At 41.7% G+C, this 20,093-nt stretch overlaps 1 protein-coding gene and 1 long non-coding RNA gene across 30 annotated transcripts in view; both read left to right on the top strand.

The window, feature by feature from the left end:
- Positions 1-1,178: 1,178 nt before the first annotated feature.
- LOC113431740 (uncharacterized) lies at positions 1,179-4,032 on the top strand. Its single transcript, XR_003373366.2, has 3 exons — positions 1,179-2,141; positions 3,120-3,148; positions 3,804-4,032. It is a non-coding gene; the product is annotated as an uncharacterized LOC113431740 (long non-coding RNA).
- Positions 4,033-6,075: 2,043 nt separating this feature from the next.
- Positions 6,076-20,093, top strand: part of SEC31A (SEC31 homolog A, COPII component) — a 68,636-nt gene continuing 54,618 nt past the window's right edge. For 20 of the 29 annotated variants that reach the window (XM_087962786.1, XM_087962780.1, XM_087962778.1 and 17 more), the window contains exons 1-6: positions 6,076-6,182; positions 12,466-12,548; positions 14,153-14,276; positions 17,695-17,893; positions 18,162-18,257; positions 19,041-19,181. In XM_087962786.1, the coding sequence (XP_087818912.1) occupies positions 12,470-12,548; positions 14,153-14,276; positions 17,695-17,893; positions 18,162-18,257; positions 19,041-19,181 (639 nt within the window). In that variant the 5' untranslated portion in view covers positions 6,076-6,182; positions 12,466-12,469. The remainder of the gene's footprint in view (positions 6,183-12,465; positions 12,549-14,152; positions 14,277-17,694; positions 17,894-18,161; positions 18,258-19,040; positions 19,182-20,093) is intronic. The other 9 variants (XM_087962781.1, XM_087962779.1, XM_087962775.1 and 6 more) reach the window with 1 other exon arrangement.

Raw genomic sequence — 20,093 nt, 5'->3', positions numbered from 1 at the left:
CAAGTCTAAGCACTATTGCTATAGCCAAAAAGCTCTGTCTGCTCATCCTGCTGTCTTGGGTGCTGAACTTCTGAGCCAAAGCCCCAAAGATGCGTTTTTTCAAGAGGCAACTGGACTTTCTGGTTTTTTACTTAGAAGACATTTCGCTTCTTCAAAGAAAAACGAAGTCCAGTTGCCTCTTGAAAAAATGCAACTTTGGGACAACCATGACCTGGATGACTGAGAATCTCCAGACATTTTCCGAGCCCAAGAGCTCCAAGCACATTGCTCACCTGTGCTTTAGGACAGGTGAAGTGTAGGGAGGGAGGTCTCCGTCTTCCTCTTTCCCTCCCTGTCTCTTTTTCCCTCCCTCTCTTTCTGTCTCTCTCTTTCCTGCCCCCTTTCTCTTTCCCTCCCTTTGTCTCTTTCCCTCCTCCCCCTTTTTCTCTCTCCCCCCCCTTTCTCTGTCTTTCTTTTTCTGTCTCTCCTTCCCTCCCTCCCTTTCTCTTTCTTTGTCTCTCCCTTTCTTTCTCTCCTTGCGAGAATTATATCCGTTTCCAGAGAGATAGAAAAATAAGAATCCCGACGCTCTCTAAGGGCGCCATTTCACACACATTTCACATCGCAAATTAGCATTTCTCCCCTACGTCGAACAGCGTTGATTTTCAAACTTGGCGCTTTAAGACTCCCAGAATTCAACTCCCAGAATTCCCCAGCCAGCCATACTAGTACTATAGTTTCTCCTTTAACGGGGCCATTCCTTGACGCAGGGGTCCCCAAACTTGGCAACTTTAAGACTTGTGGACTTCAACTCCCAGAATTCCTCAGCCAGCTATGCCTTGACGGGTCAAATTGAAGCCAACATCTCAGCCTATCCTTTGGTTCCCTTCCGTTTAGGTATCCCAAATTCGAAACCGATGTCCTTCCCGCAGAAAAATGGCACCTTTGGCCTTCTTTGTCTTCCCTGTGTAGCCGAAACCCCGTAAAAAACAACTCCGCCACCTTCTTGCCAAACAAAAGCGGAAGTAGCGCTGGAAGCGCTAAAGGACAACTGCTACACTCCTTCCTTAGTGACTCTATGGCTATGGAACTAACCGCCCGAACGCTCGCACACCGGAAGCGGAAAGGGGGGAAAAAGCATTGCGCCAATCAAAGCCAAGCGTTTAACGCTAAACCAATGGGAACGCGTCTTGAAGGAAGAGGGAGTAGGTTTATTCGCGGGTTCTGGAGCGAGACTTTCTTTCCGCGCGGCGCTTCAGAGCGCGCCGGGTTGTGGCGGGAATTGGGTGCAGTGGGTCGGAGGGACCCTATGAAGGCGCTCTCCTCGCGGTGGGACGTTAGTTAGATAAATAGGAATGGGAAAATAATTACAGGATTCTTTTTTTCTTTTTCCTTTGAAATTGCATGCGAGGGATCCGTTGTGTCGGGGTCGGGAAGGATTTAGGTTAACCGCCTCGCTCGTTTGCCTTTAATTCTGGCTGAAAGGGGCGAGCATCGGGCTCGTGGGAGGGGATAATGTGTGTTGTAGTTTGCGCGGGTGAAGGGCAACTTGGGTGGGGATTTGCTTCCATACCACTTGCCTTTTAAATCGGATGGCTTATTATATATAATATAATAATAATGCCAATATCAGGGGTTTTCAGTTCAGTTGTATAGAATGCGAAGGTTGTGTGTTTGTGCTTTATTTTTATAGTTATAATTACGTGCGCTGAAGGTGGCATATAATTTCCTTGTACGAGGTGCAAGGCCAATAAAGTAAACTGAACTGAACTGAAGCCACGTGTTGCATGGCAAATCCGAATCACTGAAGTTCTGGGAATTCTGGGTTGAGAGGGATCCCTGGGGGTCGGAGCAAAGCCCGGCCCTCAGTTGGCTTCTGATGGTTATATAGAAGAATTCTCCTGAAGCAACGTTTTTGTGGCCTTTTTGATACAGCTACTAAAGTGGCCCTTTACCTTATGGTAAAACGTGGGAACTAAAAATACAATAGGTAATGTGATTTACATCTGATTTAAGGAGATGCCTCTCAAACCTCTAGCTGTTGTTTGAGCTTTAGACATGGACCGTTTTACTCTTGGGTGATAAAAAGGAATCTCTGTTTTGCTTTTTTAAAAGAATTAATACATATGCAATGTTTGGAACATGGAGTCCCAAAATTTGAGGTAAGACTTGCTGTTTTTCCCCTGGAGATTCCTTTCCATGTATTAGTTTGTACATTGAATCAGATTTCTTCATATTTGCATAAGTTGGTGGTTCCACAATTGAGTTGGTGGTTTTATGGATTCTTATGTTTATGATATTTTAATATAAGCCACCTGGAGGTACTGTGTTGGGCAGCCATATAAATTTGTTTAGTACATTAATAAAGGATAATTAAAACATTGATAAAATATTTTGATTCCAGTGAATCTGTTCTTAAATATAACTAAGAATGCATACAACTTGTCATGGTTATGTATAATTTCTATGAATTGATACTATTCATAAAAGATTCAGAATTCTGCCACAAAATTATTAACAATTAGGTTTATATACAGTACTGCTTCCTTCCCAGAGATTCTGGCAGTTTACAAACTTTAAAACATTTAAAAATGCAAAACAAAGCAAAAAAAAAAAAAAAAAAAAGGTGGCAGAGAAAACAAACCTGGATGGGGATCATGGAAAATGCAAAATGGTGTAAATCATCTCTTGCCAAAGGGCTGGGCAAAGAGACACATCTTTGGAGAACCTTCAGAGCAGCAGTAGTAGGCTGTTTGAATCTCGGGAGGCACTAATACAGAGAAGATGTGCTCCCAGAGTCCTGGTAAAAGTGGTATTTAATTGAAGGAATCTGGAGCACACCGCCAGATTATACTATGTGCATAAAAAAAATATAATTTACTTTTGAAATGCCAGGCTAATATGTTTGCATATCTGCAACATGGATGTTCAGACTTATCTTTTGCCAGTTTTTCTGTGGTGTTCAATGATTAAAATACTTTTGCTGTTCACATCATGATTTGCTGTGATTATTACTCACATTGATGAGGACACCATATTTTGTTTCATTTCAGTTTTGGGTAAAGTATATTTCGACCTATAGATGTAAATATAATTTATACTATTCAATGTATTCACAGTGCTTTTTTTCATGCTTTCAGGAAACAAATTTCTCTTGGAGGATAACCAGGTAACCATTAAAATATTTTGCAATACTGTATTAGTAGAGAATAAAACAATTGATCCAATGGGGGTAATGTTAAACTATGTCACTATGTTGAGCAAACCATATATTTTAATGGGGGTCTGTAAAGGTGGGATTCATATACTATTCACTAAATTCAAGCTTAATAGCTTTGGTTTGTTAGCTGCAACTAAACCAGTGAATTGCTGGCTTTTTGGGGTGGGGTTTTAGCAACTAAATAAACAAAACAATACTGCAAGAACTCATAAACATTCTGAATACATATCAGATTGATCACACAGATGCAAAAATTTTGTGGGAAATCAACTATTATTAAGATGTTGTATATGGTTGTATCGCCCATAGAAAATTTTGTGTAGTATTTGCATGTACTGCTATTCTGTATTTTGTGACAATCTACAGTATAACTTTTGACAGGTCTCACATAGGGATCTTTAATGATTAAAATGTTACATAAAATGGGATCGTTTTCTAAATTTATTGTCCCTTACCACAAAATATTAAATTATACCTTTATTTTTAAAAAACACCGGTGTGTCAACATTAAAAATACAACTTAGAGAAGATTAGTGTGCAATCAAGTCTCATGCTTTTCAAAAACTGTTTACATGTGAAATCTTTTTTTTTTTTGTTCCTTTAGGTATGTTTTTAAAAGGCCAAACATTTCATGTTGTGGATTCTTCATCAATGTTGCAGAAAACTCAACTTTCATCTGATTTTTCCATCTGTTTTTTAAAACTTAACTCCCTTTAATGGATCAGATTTCCAAGAGAAAATGGGGAGATGAAGTTCAAGGTTTGTCAAAAGTATAGAAGTCAACGTCTTGTATTTTACTGATTTTATTTATAATAAAGAAATACCTTAATGTTGCCTTACGTGTTTTGATTTCTATACTGTATTATTAGAGGGGATGCTGAATTCATAAGCATTGTAATAGTGCTTACAATACTTTGTACAATACTCGGTGCAGAGGAGTTGAAATGTTTATTTCAAGATACATAAATGTGTAATTTCTATGTGGCATTTTAAATAAAAGAATCCTTATGATGAAATGATCAGTCTTGAGCAAACTTTGGAGTTACAGAAAGAAGTGGTGGGTCATTGTTTAAAGAATAAGTATTGTAGAGCTTCGTCTTATCTATGTGATCACTAGGAGTCAAAAACCACTTGATGACATGTAATAAATAGTACAGCTTTAAATTTTCTGACTTGATCTCTTATTGCTGTTACCAAGTTGCTACAGAATTCAAGGCAACCTTTTCTGAACTGGCATCCACCAGAAAATTTTACACTAAAGCATCCCTATTTCCCAGTTTTTCCGTTTTAGCGGGGAATTATAAAAGTTACAAATCACATATGTAGAGGATAGCCAGTAAAGAATATTGCTTTAAATTTTTGCTTGAAAGATATTTCAGGATTTGTATGAATATTTTAGGGCAGATTCCCTCACCTCATGTAAATGGTTTGCTGTTTTAAGATACAATGCTTTATGGCTATGTACAGATAGGTATCAATATTTGGCACTAATATTTCATTTTTGTGGTATAACGGTATAGCTGACATTAAGTGAAAATATTTTACTGTGGTTGACAGAATATCCAACATTTACTTTTTTAGCGATTTCTGCAAAAGCCAAGAACAGGGCTAGTCATCTAGTCTATAACCTCCAGCCAGAAAGAAGCATGTCTGAACATGTGGGGATCCAGCATCAAGCAATTTTAGTTACAGCTTAGCACCACCTAGACTGCTATCTCTTTGTACAAGGTGGCTTAGCGTGATGCTTGAACCTACCCAACAGGTTTCCTGAAATCATGATTAATTACAAAAGCATTCGCTCTGTTCATACCTGATGGCTAAGCTGGATGCCCACCATAATAGTAATGTTATTGCAATCACAGACCAGCATAAGTAAGTATTAATAAAGTCAAATGTCTATGAGGATTCTGTCATCCAGGTCAGTTGTCTCAAAGGTGTTTTGTTTTTTGAAAAGCAATGACTGATTATTTTTTTTGAGTCAGTTGTACTGGAAAGTTGGGGAGATGGAAGTACTGGATGGGAAGCCAGATGTCTCATTCTTTGTTTCTTCTTCCTCCAAAAATATCAGTTGCTGCTTTTTCAAAAAACGAAATAAAAACTTTGAGTCATTAATAAAGTCAAATGAAATAGACTATTCTTAACAATTAGTGGTGGATAGGGCAGTCAAAAGTGCCTAATTTTGCAGACAAGTACAACAAAATTTGGCGACATTCAAAGACCATCCTGATTGTAGGTAAATTTTGTTATGTGGGGTCCTTGGTGCTCTCTGAGCTTCCTTGTTCTCCCCCCCTCCACCCCCAGATATTTTGTCACCCTAACTAGAGATTCTCATTCCTCCAGGTCATGGTTGTCCCAAAGGTGGAGTCAGCTGGACTTTGTTTCTGTTTTACAGTTGCCTCCTTAAAAAAAAAAACCTAACTAGGTAACCTTATCAGTGATAGCACTGATGATGTTACCTAGTTTGGTAACGAAACGTCTGCAAGAAAACACGCTCAGAGAGCACCAAAGACCCATTTCAAGCCTGAGCTACAAATATTGTCCTTTAAACTGTAAAAGTCTGCAAAAAATTAGGCAGACTTTGTTCAATGCCCTACACCGTCTCTGCCCGTGGACTGGACGACAGGAGCCCAGCGTAGCCCTTTGGGGGGTCTCGAGCCCCTCACCGCCTTTTGCGACGGCGCGGCCTCGTCCGCGGGAAAGGAAAGGCGCTTCGCATGCGGGCAGAGGACCCTCCGCCTCAGCTGCCGGCCCCCAGGAGGCGAGCCAAGGCTCCGCGCTTGCGTGGCGGAGGAGGCCCAACCCAGCCCAGCCTTCGAGCGGGCGGCGGTTAGTGCCGGAAGCCGGCGCGATGAAGGCGGTGCTCCGGATGCCACGTTGAAGCGGAACGTGGAGGAGCCGCGGCTGCTGCGAAACGCCGAGGAGGACTTGGAGGAGGAAGAAGGCGGCGGCGGCGGCGGCCCCAGCGGCGCTCCTCTCCGAGCAGGTGAGGCGTCTGCCGGGTGGGTGTGTGAATGGGGGGGGGGACCCTCAATCCCCAGCAGGCGGACGCGGGAGAATTGGGGCCGGGGACGCCCCTTTATTAGCCCATCCGCCTCGGCTTTGCGGTTGCAAAAGAGGCCGGACGATCCCAGGGAGCGGCGTTGCCTTTGGCTTCGGCTCCGCTTTTGTTCCTCCTGCTTTGGGCCTGTCCGTGGCTTCCAAGGCGGCGGTGTGCCCGTCCGTGGCTGGCCCAGCCCGGTTGGAGAATATAGAATGGAATAATAACTTTGTTGTCCCTTTGAATGTAGACGAATCCGCAGACATTACAATGAAATTTCGTGGCATGCAGCTCCCAAAGGGTCACCCCCTCCAATATACGCTACATAAACATGACTACATACATTTATTTACATACATACATGCATGCATAATTAGGCATGATACACAGAGGAACAACACGGATGTAGACATGGACATGGAGCTGCAGGCCAGCCCGTGGCTTTTGCAACCCCGCTCTTGGCTGCAATTTCCGGGCTAAAATTCCATATTTTTGCCACCTTAAGAATTGCCAACTCTCACCTTTCCAGGTTGGATTTGCTCCAGGGTTCAAAAGGGGGGGGGAGGGGGGAGCTTTCAGCTGGTTCAAAGGAAAAGTGGCCAGTTTGCAAACTTATCTTTCTCTTGTAGCTCTTGAGTTTGCATGGTTGTGATTGTGGTTGTAGGAAAGAACAACATACCATCTGGGCAAAATCTTGCAGAAGGGGTTTCGCACTCAGTTCGTTGCCTACTTTTCTTCTTTGAATTTCAAGGTTGATATCCAAGCATGGGAAGGTATACAGAGAGAACACACTTCTATGATTATAGGTAGTCCTCGACTTATGATGACAATTGAGTGCCAAATTTCTGTTACTAAGTGAAACATTGGTTAAGTGAGTTTTGCCACATTTTTACAACCTTTCTTGTCGCCGTTGTTAAGGGAATCATTGCCATTAGTAGCACGGTTGTAAAGTAAATCTGGCTTCCCAGTTGACTTTGTCAGAAGGTTACAAAAGGTGTATCACATGACCCAGGGACACTGCAACTGTCGTAAGTGTGAGTCAGGTGCTAAGTATCTGAATTTTGATCACATGACCATGGGGATACTGCAATGGCTGTGTGAAAAACGGTCATAAGACACTTTTTTCAGTGCTGTTCTAACTTCAAATGGTCACTAAATGAATTGTAAGTCGAGGACTATCTGTAGTTGTTGTATCAGTTGCAAAATACATAGATAGTAAGTCCTATAAGATTGCCAACATATCAAATCTTACATATACATGAATTTTCACTCTTCGTTTTCATTAGTTACTTCCCTAATTTGTATGGTTGTTGCATTGGTACACGTTATCATTGTGTGGCTGAGGTTACCTGACACGATTCATTGAATCGTAGTTTACTCTTTTATTTCCTGCATTTACCCAACACACTGAAACGTAAATTAATCACATAGGCAGGATCTGGGCACAGTGCTAGCTAAACTTTTCTTCAGTGGCTTGGGTGAACACAGACTTTCCTTTCTGATGCCTGTTCTTGAAACCTGATTAAAAAGGCAAAATCATAGTTATTGTTTCCTCTGTATAGTTTGTTGGATTCAAAAGGATGGGAATTTTGGAGTGCAAAGGGAAGCTCCTAGAGCAAGGGTCTTCAAACTTGGCAAGTTTAAGACTTGTGGACTTCAACTCCCAGAATTCCTCAGCTAACATGACTGGAGGAGGAATTCTGGGAGTTGAAGTCTACAAGTCTTAAAGCTGCCAAGTTTGAAGACCCCTGTCCTAGAGCAACTGTCTACAACTTCTTAAATAAAGTGCAAATTTTGTGTGGATGAGCTTCCACTGCAGAGAGCAGCTAAATAAAACTTGGGGGAAAATGTAGTTGTTTCAAGGAAGTACATATAGGTGTTATCTGAGAACCCACGTGTGCTTTTGTGCATACAGGTAATCCTTGACCACAATTGAGCTCCAAATTTCTATGGTTAAGCAAGACAGTTAAGAGCCCCATTTTACGACCGACCTTGTCACAGTTGCTAAGTGAATCGGTGCAGTTGTTAAATTAGTGCAGGGGTCTTCAAACTTGACAGCTTTAAAGACTTGTGGACTTCAACTCCCAGAATTCCTCCTCTAGTCATGTTAGCTCAGGAATTCTGGGAGTTGAAGTCCACAAGTCTTAAACTTGCCAAGTTTGAAGACCTTTGAATTAGTGACACGCCTGCTAAGTAAATTGGTTTCCCCATTGGCATTGCTTGTCAGAAGGTGGCAAAAGGGGATCACATGACCCCAAGGCTGCCATAAATGTGAGTCAGTTGCCAAGCATCTGAATTTTGGTCACCTGGCCGTGGGGATGCTACAAAGGTTGTAAGTGTGAAAAACGGTCATAAGTCACTTTTTTCACTGCCTCGTAACTTCGAAGGGTCACTAAACAAATGATTGTAAATCGAGGATTACCTATACAGTTACAACAGTTCATGTAGTGACAGCTCGAAGTTACAACGGCACTGACCAATTTTCACACTTACTCTATCTGGGAAAAATCATAAAATGGGGCAAAACTCACTTAAATTTCTCTTTTAGCTACATAAATTTTGGGCTCAATGGTGGTAAATTGAGGACTACTTAAATTTTGCCTTTGCATCTGAATACTGCTAGTAATAATTCACACCGAACAAAAACATATTTCTGTATGGTTTGGAGAGCCCTGTCTGTATAAATACTAATCCAGGGACATGGTAATTTATTAACCGTAGCATAATAAAACTTAATTTAATATTGGGTTGATTTAGATTCTTGTATTTGGCATCCTGATTTCCATTATTGTGAGGGGAAAGAAGCTACAGCTTATTCAAGAGAAAGCAAAGCGTGCTAAGGATTCTTTTTCAATGTTCATCTCATTAGAGCCGATTGGAGAATTGTTTGATGTTGGAGGGTTCTGAGCATTCCTTTACAACTGCAAAGAGTAACCAGGGACCAAAGGTTGAATTATTTGAGATATGATTATGCAGAGGCCTCTCCCATATTGTCCCTCTGAATTCTTGAAATGTGCCGTGTTACACTTACAACCGGTCACTTAGCCGTGAGTTCGCTTAACAACTGCAGTAGTTACTTAGCGACTGCCACAAAAAAGGTTGTAAAATCGGGTTTGGTTATTTATGACTGTCACAACACACAATTTATGACTGTCACAACATACGACCATAATGGGCAGGCTCCATTACACTTGTATGTTGAGAACTATCTGTAGTCAGTTTAAAATATCCCATGTCCAGATTAAGAACTGTTTTCTCATTGAAGGACCGTGAATAAGTTAGGGATCTCTTACAAATACTATTTTATGGCTAATTCTTTCGCTTCAAGCATTTTATTTCAAGATAGCTTTTACATCGGGGTGGCAAACTCGCGTCGTCATGGTGGTGTCACGTGACATATCGGGAGTTTCCCCCCTTCGCTAAATTAGGCGTGGGCGTGGCCAGCGCATGACGCATCCAGCCCGCGGGCTGCAAGTTTGATAACCCCGATTTACATAGTATTTTAGGTGGAAAAAAAACATGGCCTAGGCAGTTGTTGCAAGATTGATCCGAAAGAATGTATAAAATACAGTACAGTCATCACAATATGTTTCTCAGTTCTGTGGCCTGGTGTGTTATATTTTGGGATCTTAGCATGATGTGCAGACTCACCAATTGTGATTTGTGAGTCATGTTTTATATCTTTGTGTATACTATAAAACCATTAATTTGGGTTTATTTAATAAATTATAGTTAAATTATATAGATAAAGGTTTCCCCTGCCAGTCATGCTTGACTCTAGGGGCCGCTGCTCATCTCCATTTCCTAGCTGAGGGAGCCAGCATTGTCCAAAGACGCTTCCATGATCATGTGGCCACCATGACTATATGCCGAGATGCACGAAACGCTGTTACATTCCCACCAAAGTGATACCTATTTATCTACTTGCATTTGTACTGCTAGGTTGGCAGGAGCTGGGGTAGGAATGGGTGCTCACCCTGTCACATGGTGCTTTGGTCTCGGAACTGCTGACTTTTCAGTCGACAAGTCCAGTCGGTCACCACATCCATAGTTAAACTGTGAATCGTAGAATTGTTTAAAAGCCACGGAAGTGTTTAGTTCAACCTACTGCAGGAATGCACTATTATAGGATCCTCAGCAAAGGACCATCCAGTTTCTGTTTAAACAGGTCCAGCTGAGCCAAGATCATCATTTACTGAACATCCTTTCCAGAGGTGGCATTCAGCAGGTTCTGACCAGTTCTGGAGAACCGGTAGCGGAAATTTTGAGTAGTTCGGAGAACCGGCAAATACCACCTCTGACTGGAGATTTTACAGTATCCATCCCCTACCATGCTGACCAAGTCATGCCCACCAAACTGGTAGTAAAAATTTTTTGAATCCCACCACTGATCCGTTCCATTGTCACAATTCTTCTAATCTAACTAACATTGTCTTTTTTTTAAAGCTTGTTGTGCAAGTCCAGTCGGTTGTCTTCCGTTGCTGTGGCTTTTTGATAGATCTTCTATGTTCTAAATTGTTTCATCAGAAAAAAAATTAGATAAATACGAGAGAGGATCCTATAAAACACTTCCCCAACAATAATCAATACACAAATCAGCATAGACTAAGATTAACTCCAGACCAACAAGACCAAGAAGTAAACAGTAACCCAATCAAGGAACTGCCAAACAAGCAAACAGTAAACAGCCCAACCACCGTGAACACTCTAACCAAAACTGACAGGGCAAGCTACTAGGATATAAATTGAGAGCAAATCCTATTCTTTACTAGCACTGATGATGTTTGGGTAATAAAATGTCTGCAAGGAAACAACCAAACTCAGAGAGCACCAAGGACCCCCTCATTTCAACCCTGAGTTAAAACATCCTCCTAAAATATCCTATATCCTCCTTTTATTGACACTTGTATTAAAATAAATTTTATAGGGAAAGATCCTTGGTGCTCTCTGTTATAGGTATTTCTTGTTTGTTTTTCCTGGGGCTGCTGCGTCTTGAAGTTTACTTGGGATGTTTTGAACGGCTTTAGTTGGTTTGTGTGCTAGGATGATACCATGTGGTTGTAATAGTCTTTGGGTGGTTTCTGAGTTTTTAACACTGCCATCTCAGCTCAGGAATTCTGGGAGTTGAAGTCCACAGGTTGTGAAGGGGCCGCAATTGCCCACCCCTGCTCTGTATTATGCCCCTGGCTGAAATATATCTGGGTAATCTGCTTCTTCCAGGGCCTTCTGTTCACCTTCTTAACAACTTTTGCCAAAAAAGGGGAAGCTTTGAAGGTTGGATGAAAATTATCCAGAATCATTGGGTTTAGTAATGTCTTCTTAAATAAGGAGCATACTGACCTAAAGGTGAAAGACAGTTGAAACCATAGGCATGAACTCACTAGTCATGAATTGTGCTTTGTTGCACACTGACCTGGCAAATAGCAGATATTTTATGTTCGGGTAATTTTAGATTCCAAGTGGAGCATAAAGGAGAATAAACAAGCCTCTTTCCTAGTGCATGAAGTCAAGAAATTCTGTGAGAGATGCATCATAACATCACACTTATAATTATCTCAATCTTTCTCTGTTAACTCAAACCCTATTTACATTTTGAAAGTGCTGAGAGCAAATATAATAGAATGCCACAAAACTGAGGACAAAGCATTGACTAACCGGGCTTTATATATTTTGTATTTTTATTTGGAAACGTAATGCTCCATACTCTACTTAGAAATCCAGTTTGGAAATCTAATTTTGAGAAAGATCTAGGATGGTAATACAGTGGAGTAGAGTGGAGTAGCAGGCATATAAATTTAATAAATAAATAAATAAATAAAGAGAACACTTGTTTGGTCTTTGTTTTAGCAGTAAATAACTTTTGAGTAATGTCCATCTTTCTTGCCTCTAGTAACGGTTTAAGGCAGGCTTCTCCAAGTTCGGCGAGTTTATGACTTGTGGACTTCAACTCCATGGCTGGCTGAGGAATTCTGGGAGTTGAAGTCCACAAGTCATAAAGTTGCCAAGGTGGGAGACCCCTGGTTTAAAGCAAAGAGAAGCATTCAATCCACGAAGACCTGAATCACATACTGGTTATTGAAATGTCTTTAGTGAGAAAAAGATGTGAAACTGGAGGAAAAAGGGCTTTCCTTTGGATGTCTTTTCTCCGGGGGTGGGGTGGGGTGGAATATTAAAATAAGTGATCTTAGTAGGATAATAGCATTGATGTTGTTTATATTCCTTTTCTCAGCAGGATGAAACTGAAAGAGGTAGACCGTACTGCCATGCAGGCTTGGAGCCCTTCTCAACATCATCCCATTTACTTGGCTGCAGGTAGGTTGTTGGGTTTGATTTAAGAGGATTAGGCAGGAAGGACAGAGAGGAGGCGGGGGTCAAGCTATTTTCCAAGGCACTTGAAGGTCAGACAAGGAATAGTGGATGGAAACTAATCAAAGAAAGATTCAACCTGGAAATAAGGAGAAACTTTCTGACAGTGAGAACCATCAACCCATGGAATAGAATTGCCTTCAGAAGTTATGGGAGCTTCATCACTGGAGGCTTTCAAGAAGAGACTGGACTGCCATTTGTCAGAAATGGTGTAGGGTCTCCCGCTTGGGCGGGGAATTGGACTAGATGACCTACAAGGTCCCTTCCAACTCTGATTATCTGTTATCTGAATGCGCAGAGTGGCTTCCAAAATTCTTTGCAACCTTTTAATAGCAGCTTCACTCTGAGTCATGTGACTAGGATGAGACCTGCTTAAAATGGAAAGGTGGGTAGCATTCCTGACCTTTAACCAATGTCTTCTTTTTCTCCCCAACAATTTTGGTCCTGTTTATTTTTACTTTTGGAAACCTATCGTGTTGATGGATAGATAGTTAAACAGAGCCCTGAGTCCCTTTCCATATTTTTTTCTACCGCTCTATTGAACTGGACAGATTAAAAAGGACTGAGTTATTTTTTTTTTTTTTAGCACTCCATTGGACTGAGCAGATTTTTTAAAAAGGACTGAATTACATTTTTCATTCCAAACATGGACATACTTGATAATTACTGCACTTGAAAGATACAACTGGCAAAAAGTTACATTTCTTTGACTATGTGGAAAGTGGAAAAGGATACCTAACAAACTAAAGTATTTAGGACAGACAATATCCATCTAATTCAGATCTCCTATTTAGCACCACATGCCCTATCTTTGCATGTTGATGTCCAGTTCATCTTTTAGAGCCACTGACTTCATGAATTACTGGAGCTATTGTTCCAAAATTGAAATAACATTTGTTTCATGGCTTTTTCTGAATTTTGTGCCATCCAACCAAGAGAAAAGATCCATTTATAGTACAGTCCTTTGCATGTACGCATGGAAGAAAACCCTGCTGTATATGCAGATTCCAGCCTTTTTGCAGCTTTTACCTAAAGTTAAACTTGGGCCCTGAACACCAGAGGGCTATTAGCACCTTAACCTCTCTTTCTGGGGCGGGAGGTTACAAGTTTCCTTACCTAATGAGCATTTCAGACATTCACCAACAGTGCGATATGCTGTACAGTTATACCCCTATCCTCCAATAACACCCTTTGCTTTTTCCCACTCAAAATCCACCTCTGGAAGGAATTTGTGTCATCTAGCCCAACTTTCTGCTTTGTGCAGAATCTGATAAAATATTCTAAATAGATGGCTGTACAGGTGGTCCTCGACTTATTTCCACAATTGAGGCCAAAATTTCTGCTGCTAAGTGAGATGTTAAAGTTAATTTTGCCTCATTTTACAACCTTTTGTTGCCATGGTTCAGTGAATCACTGCATTTGTTAAGTGAGTAAGATGGTTGTTAAGTGATGGTTGTTAAGGCTTCTCCTTAGCTCCGCCGAATTATGTTGGAATTCATAGGCGCCCTTTTATAATACATCGGTATTAAGCAAATGTGTGTTTCTTGCAGGTACCTCTGCTCAGCAGTTGGATGCCACTTTCAGTACCAATGCTTCCCTAGAAATATTTGAACTTGATTTGACAGACCCAGCACTGGATTTGAAGTCCTGTGCCACTTTCTCTTCCCCTCATAGGTGAGTCCTGGATGTTAAAGCTTTGTTTATGCTTTTGAGAATTGCAGGAAAGGGAAGGGCGGCACGGTAGCTCAGTGGTTAAGATAGGCCCCAGACCGGAGCTGCATGCGACAGGGTGAGCTACCATCTTTGCCCCAGCTCCTGCCAATCCAGCAGTTCGAAAGCATGCAAATGCAAGTAGATAAATAGGTACCACTTTGATGGGGAGGATACTGGCCACATGATTGTGGAAATGTCTTCAGACAGCGCTGGCTCGGTGGCCTTGAAACAGAGATGAACACCTCCCCCTAGGATTGGCAACAACTAATGGAGTAAAATACAAGGGACTTCTTTACCCTTTTTTTTAATAGGGAAATGTCAGAATGTAGTAGTTAAGGGCTGCATCAATTTTTCAGAGCTGTTGCGGGTTCAAACAGTCATTAAATGAATGATTGTAAGTCAAGGATTGCCTGTATGTATTTTTATGGTTTTATTGTTTTTCATATTGTAAGCTGCCCAGAGTTGCCTTGTGGTGTGATGGGTAAGAAATAAATGTAATAATAACTACACATTCTGTATTCGTGCGGGCCTGGGAGATGGGATTGGAGAAGGAAGATGCAAGAATTAGGCAACAAGTACAAGTTTCTTAGATTTCATGATACTCGGATTTGGTAGCAGAAAGTAAGTGTCTGTCAACCATCCCAACTGTCAGTTAGAAAAGAAAGATGTTTGAATACATTATTAGCAAACATACACTTTACTAAAGCCAAGTGATTACAAAAGAAGCAAAGCCGGATCTGGGATTTTCACGCACAAAGCATATGGTTAATTTTTCCCTTGTTCCCACTCTCTCTCTCTCTCCCCCCTCCCCTCGTTATCTGTGAATCCAACTAGGTGCTAACAAATTGTTTGGGTAACAGTCCCTGTCTTCGTGGGCTGGATGGTTTTGCATTCCATAGTGTGATCTTGGAGTGGCTGGTGGCTTTCACGGGATGGCACGATGTGTAGTTTCAATTCCTCTCCTGCTTATCCCACCCCACAATCCTCCCTCCCATTGAGTATGGCAGGCTGACAGCAAACAATGCATGGCGTATGCATTGCTTGCTCTAGCTTCATCCTCCTTTTCAGCCTCCTTTTCACAATCGCACTAAGCCATATTATGTTAATCAAGCTGTGGTCTTCTTGACTAGCCTTAGGTGCTGGCTTAAAAATTACAGAACTTGGAATTGTGTACTGGGTGCGTTTCGTTAACAGGAAGAATTCTACCAGTGGAACTGGTCTCAGCTTTTGATGTCAGTTTTGACAATATCAATGCTCCTCAGAATAACAAGAGTTCTGCTTATCTCGAAACCAGGGGTGTCAAACTCAAGGCCCGTGGGCCACATCCGGCCCATGGGGTGCTTAGATCTGGCCTGTGGGGGCTGCCCTGGAAACAATGAAAGACTGGCCCACAATGCCTCTGCCAGCGAAAATGGAACTTGGGAGGGCTGCGTGAGGACCTCATGAGCTCTGTTTTTTTGTGGGAGAGGGTTGCAGGAGGCTGTCACGGCTGAGAATGGACCTCAGGAACCTGGTTTTGCTGGCAGAGTGCTCGAGCCACCACAGGCGCCCTGACATGAGTGATGTTGACCACCACCATCCCAAGGTCAAACACAACCCTGATGAGGCCCTCAACAAAATCGAGTTTGACACCCTTGTCAGAGGGTGCTCATTTTCACTGGCAGAGCCTTCGGGCCACAGGCACCACTGACACGAGTGACATCAAACTGGCCACACACACACCCCACCCCCGAGGTCAAACACAACCCTGATGCGGCCCTCAGTGAAATTGAGTTTCACACCCCTGCTCTAAACCAATATTTTACTGAAGCCTTGAACCTTGGTTATTCTGTACGCTCCCTATCATCATCAGCGTCTTGATTTAAACACTAACAGATCAGCCTTTTCCCCTTCAAACTTCTTAAAAGCAAATACAAAATGCCCATTTTTTTTGAAAGCTAAAAAGTGGATTTTCACAAGTGAAAAACTTGTGTCCTTCACTTGTTGCTGATCAACAGTTCACAGTATCCCATGCTGTTGACCTTGTATGAGAGGTACCTGTGGGTTGTAAATAAGCACTGTTGGAGGGCCCAGAGTTCATCAACCCAATCCAAAGTTTTTGTTTAAATAAAGTAGGTACCTTTGAGTCAATCTTCATTCCCAGTGACTGCCTAGACCAGGGGTAGGGAAACTTGGTTCTTTTATCACTTATGGACTTCAAGAAAGTCCCAAAATGTCCTAAGTCAGACCAGTAAAATAGGTTCCACCAGGGTTCCAATCCCAGTGCAACAGCTCTGTATAGCTTCTTAAATCCAGTAATATCAGTCAATTGAAAATGAAAACTTTCCAACAGAGGAAAGATACACTTTTTTGGACTCAACTAAGACTACAGGTGGCTGTTTAAAACATAGCAGAATGTAGGACAATTTTATCTGTTTATATTAATATGTCCCATACATTTGTACTATATTCCAAACAGCATTCATTCCAGTAGCCTAAGGTTTCATTTGGTTTTGGGGTTTTAGTTGTGAGAAAATTTTGAGTTTCGCTTACAATGTAGGACATATCTTTATATTAAGGCCACAGTAGATCAAGGCATTCATGGCAACTTTATTTCCATCAAGCTCATTCTGGAATTCTGGGAGTTGAAGTCCATAAGTAATAAAGGAGCCAAGTTTCCCTACCCCTGGCCTAGACCAATCTCCACTGTTGTTTCGTCAATACTTTTGGAAGTGATTTGCCCTTGTCTTCTTCCTAGTCTGGGAGAGAGGGAGTGACCCTCTCACTCAGCTGACTTTGTTTCTAAAGCAGGACTAGAACCCACAGTCTTCCTAGTTTCTAGTCTGGTGCCTTAACCCCCTACGTCAGGGGTGTCAAACTCGATTTCATTGAGGGCCGCATCAGGGTTGTGTTTGACCTCAGGGGGACCGGGGTGGGCAGGTGGGCATGGCCAGTCAATGTCACTGGTGTCAGTGGAGCCTGTGGCCCGAGTGTTCTGCCAGCAAAAGCGAACTCACAAACTCTGTTTTTGGCTGGGACGGCCTCCTGCAACTCTCTGCCAGCGAAAATGGCCCTCCTGAGCTCCGCTTTTGCTGGCACAGGCACCGCGGGCCAGTACTTCATTGTTTCCCGGGCAGCCATGCAGGCCAGAACTCAGCACCCTGCAGGCCGGATCCAGCCCTTGGGCCTTGAGTTTGACACCCCTGCATTACGTCACACCGGCTTTCTTTTACCTAATATAGGGTTCTACCATCCAATCTTGTTTGCTTTATGTTCCGATGGAAATTCCAATTTGGTCCCCTACTGGCAAACTCAATAGCATCACCTCTCAGAAGGACAGAACAAGGCTGATGGAAAAAATACTTCTCCATGACTTTTATTTCTTGACGTCGTCTTGCAGGTATCACAAATTGATCTGGAGTCCTCACAAAACAGCATCCGATGAGACGCTTTCCGGAGTTCTTATTGCTGGTGGTGAAAATGGGAATATAATTTTGTATGATCCAGCTAAAATATTAGCTGGTGAAACCGAAGTCATGATTGCTCAGAATGACAAGCATACGGGACCTGTAAGATCTCTGGATGTTAATCTATTCCAGGTTAGATTTCCCTTACAACTTTTCCTAGTGTCTTCAAAGCATATAAGATCAAACTTCCCCATTCTGCTCCCCTCTTAAGTTTGATAGATCACAGTTTCCAGCAGTTTCCGAGCCATCGTGGTCACTTTTCGTGAGATGGGCACAAGAATTTAATATAAATATATCAACATTTGATAAATTAATTAAAAAATCGTGAGCGTTAGCTTTTTTTTTTGAAAAAGCGGCTTTTGATGCAATGTAAATTCATAGTGCTTGCTTTGTGTTACAGACAAATCTAGTAGCTTCTGGTGCAAATGAGTCAGAGATCTACATCTGGGATTTAAATAACTTTGCAACGCCGATGACACCAGGAAGCAAGACACAGGTATGAGATTTATATTACATCTGCATGGACTGTGAAAATCACTTGATAACGGGTGAAGTCCTAGATGTTCTGTTGCCCTTAGGTATAATTGTATTTGGTCTTTGGTGATTTGTCCTATCTCTGGATTTAGTAGGTGTCCAGTGATGATTTTTAAAGAAAATACATTTGATTTCTCCTACGGTGTATGAATATTCTAAAATGCACAAACATCCTTAGGTGTTTGCAGGTTATTCTAGAAAAACCGGTTTAAAAAAAAAATAGTGAGATACCTCTGAGTCAAAGAAGCATCATGTTCCTTAGAATAACAAATACAAAGCATTGCATTTTGGGGAGTATCCAAGTCTTATGTTTGCCCTCTAAAAGCACATTGGATTCTTAATACCATCTTGTAAACATGACTTGACAGTTTTCCCCAATAGCTCTTCTGTTCCATCTACTTCCTGCTTGGAGTTCCTTGCATGAGTAATAGCAATAGCCACAGCACTTAGACATATATTGCTTTACAGTGCTTTACAGCCCTCTCTAAGTGCTTTACAGAGTCAGCCTCTTGCCCCAACAATCTGGGTCCTCACTTTACCAACCTCAGAAGGACAGAAGGCTGAGTCAACCTTGAGCCTGGTGAGGTTCGACTGCCAAATTGGCAGTCAGCAAAAGTAGTCTGCAGTACTGCACTCTAACCACTGTGCCACCATAGAAGAGAAAAAGCTAACACATTCATTGTGCGTAGTAAGTATTAAGCTAAGAAAGATTGAATCAATTTCCAACCTTTTTTCCCCCCAACAGCCTCCTGAAGACATCAGCTGTATTGCGTGGAACAGACAAGTCCAACATATCTTGGCCTCTGCGAGCCCCAGTGGTCGTGCTACCGTGTGGGATCTCAGGAAAAACGAACCTATCATCAAAGTCAGCGACCACAGCAATCGGGTAGCTATTCAGCTGCAGTGTCGAATTTATGCCTTAAATGCAACAGATCAGGGGGAAAAAATAATTTGGGGAATAATTAGAAAGTTACAGGAACTTCGGACAATCACTAAACCAAGAGCTATAAGTTAAGGACTACCTGTAGCTTATGACCCTGTGACATCATGGCAGGAGTTGGTCTCCCTTTATTACAGTGTCTGAAGGACTTAATATTAAATAGGATTCTACACTCTTAAAAGGAGGTTAACTCAATAAAAGATTCTTGTTTGCCTTTATTGGCTTTAAAAGGAGACGGCTAATGCCTTTCATAAATGTAAAAACATTGGAGAAAAGACTGGTATGCGGTGTGGGTTTCTCCTTTTTTACTATGACATTTTGTTCTAATATCCCTAAGTTTGTCACAAGAGTCTTAGAAAAAGCGGAATGGTTTAAAGACGTGGATGTACTTCTGAATTAAAATACCAAAAAGTTGGAGCTTGTAAGGAAAAATTATAAAATTAGCCAACATGGGGAACTGTAGGAAAGATTTCTGTTCAGTGCTGGAAAAATGGTGGAACCCCAGATTACAACTCCATGATCGGTAGGTGTGCTCAGTGTTTTGTTTATGGGCTGACTCAGTACAGGTAGTCCTCGACTTACGACCACAGTTGAGCCCAAAATTTATCTTCCAAATGAAAGATATGTTAAGTGAGCTTTGCTTCCTTGCCACAGTTGTTAAGTGAACCACTGCAGCTGTTAATTTAGTAACACAGTTGTTAAGTGAATATGGGGATGCCGTGACCTCTGGACACAGCGATAGTCCTAATTACAAACCAGTTGTCATGCCTCTGGATTTTGATCACGTGACTACAGGGATGCTGCAATGTTGCAAGTGTGAAAAATGGTCCCATAAGTCCCTTTTTTTCAAGCACCGTT

Source organism: Notechis scutatus, chromosome 4 (assembly GCF_049901735.1).
Source record: "Notechis scutatus isolate UNSWTSFEM ecotype Mainland chromosome 4, rNotScu1.2, whole genome shotgun sequence".
In the NCBI taxonomy this organism is placed as follows: domain Eukaryota; kingdom Metazoa; phylum Chordata; class Lepidosauria; order Squamata; family Elapidae; genus Notechis; species Notechis scutatus.
This window is presented reverse-complemented; position numbering and strand designations above follow the sequence as displayed.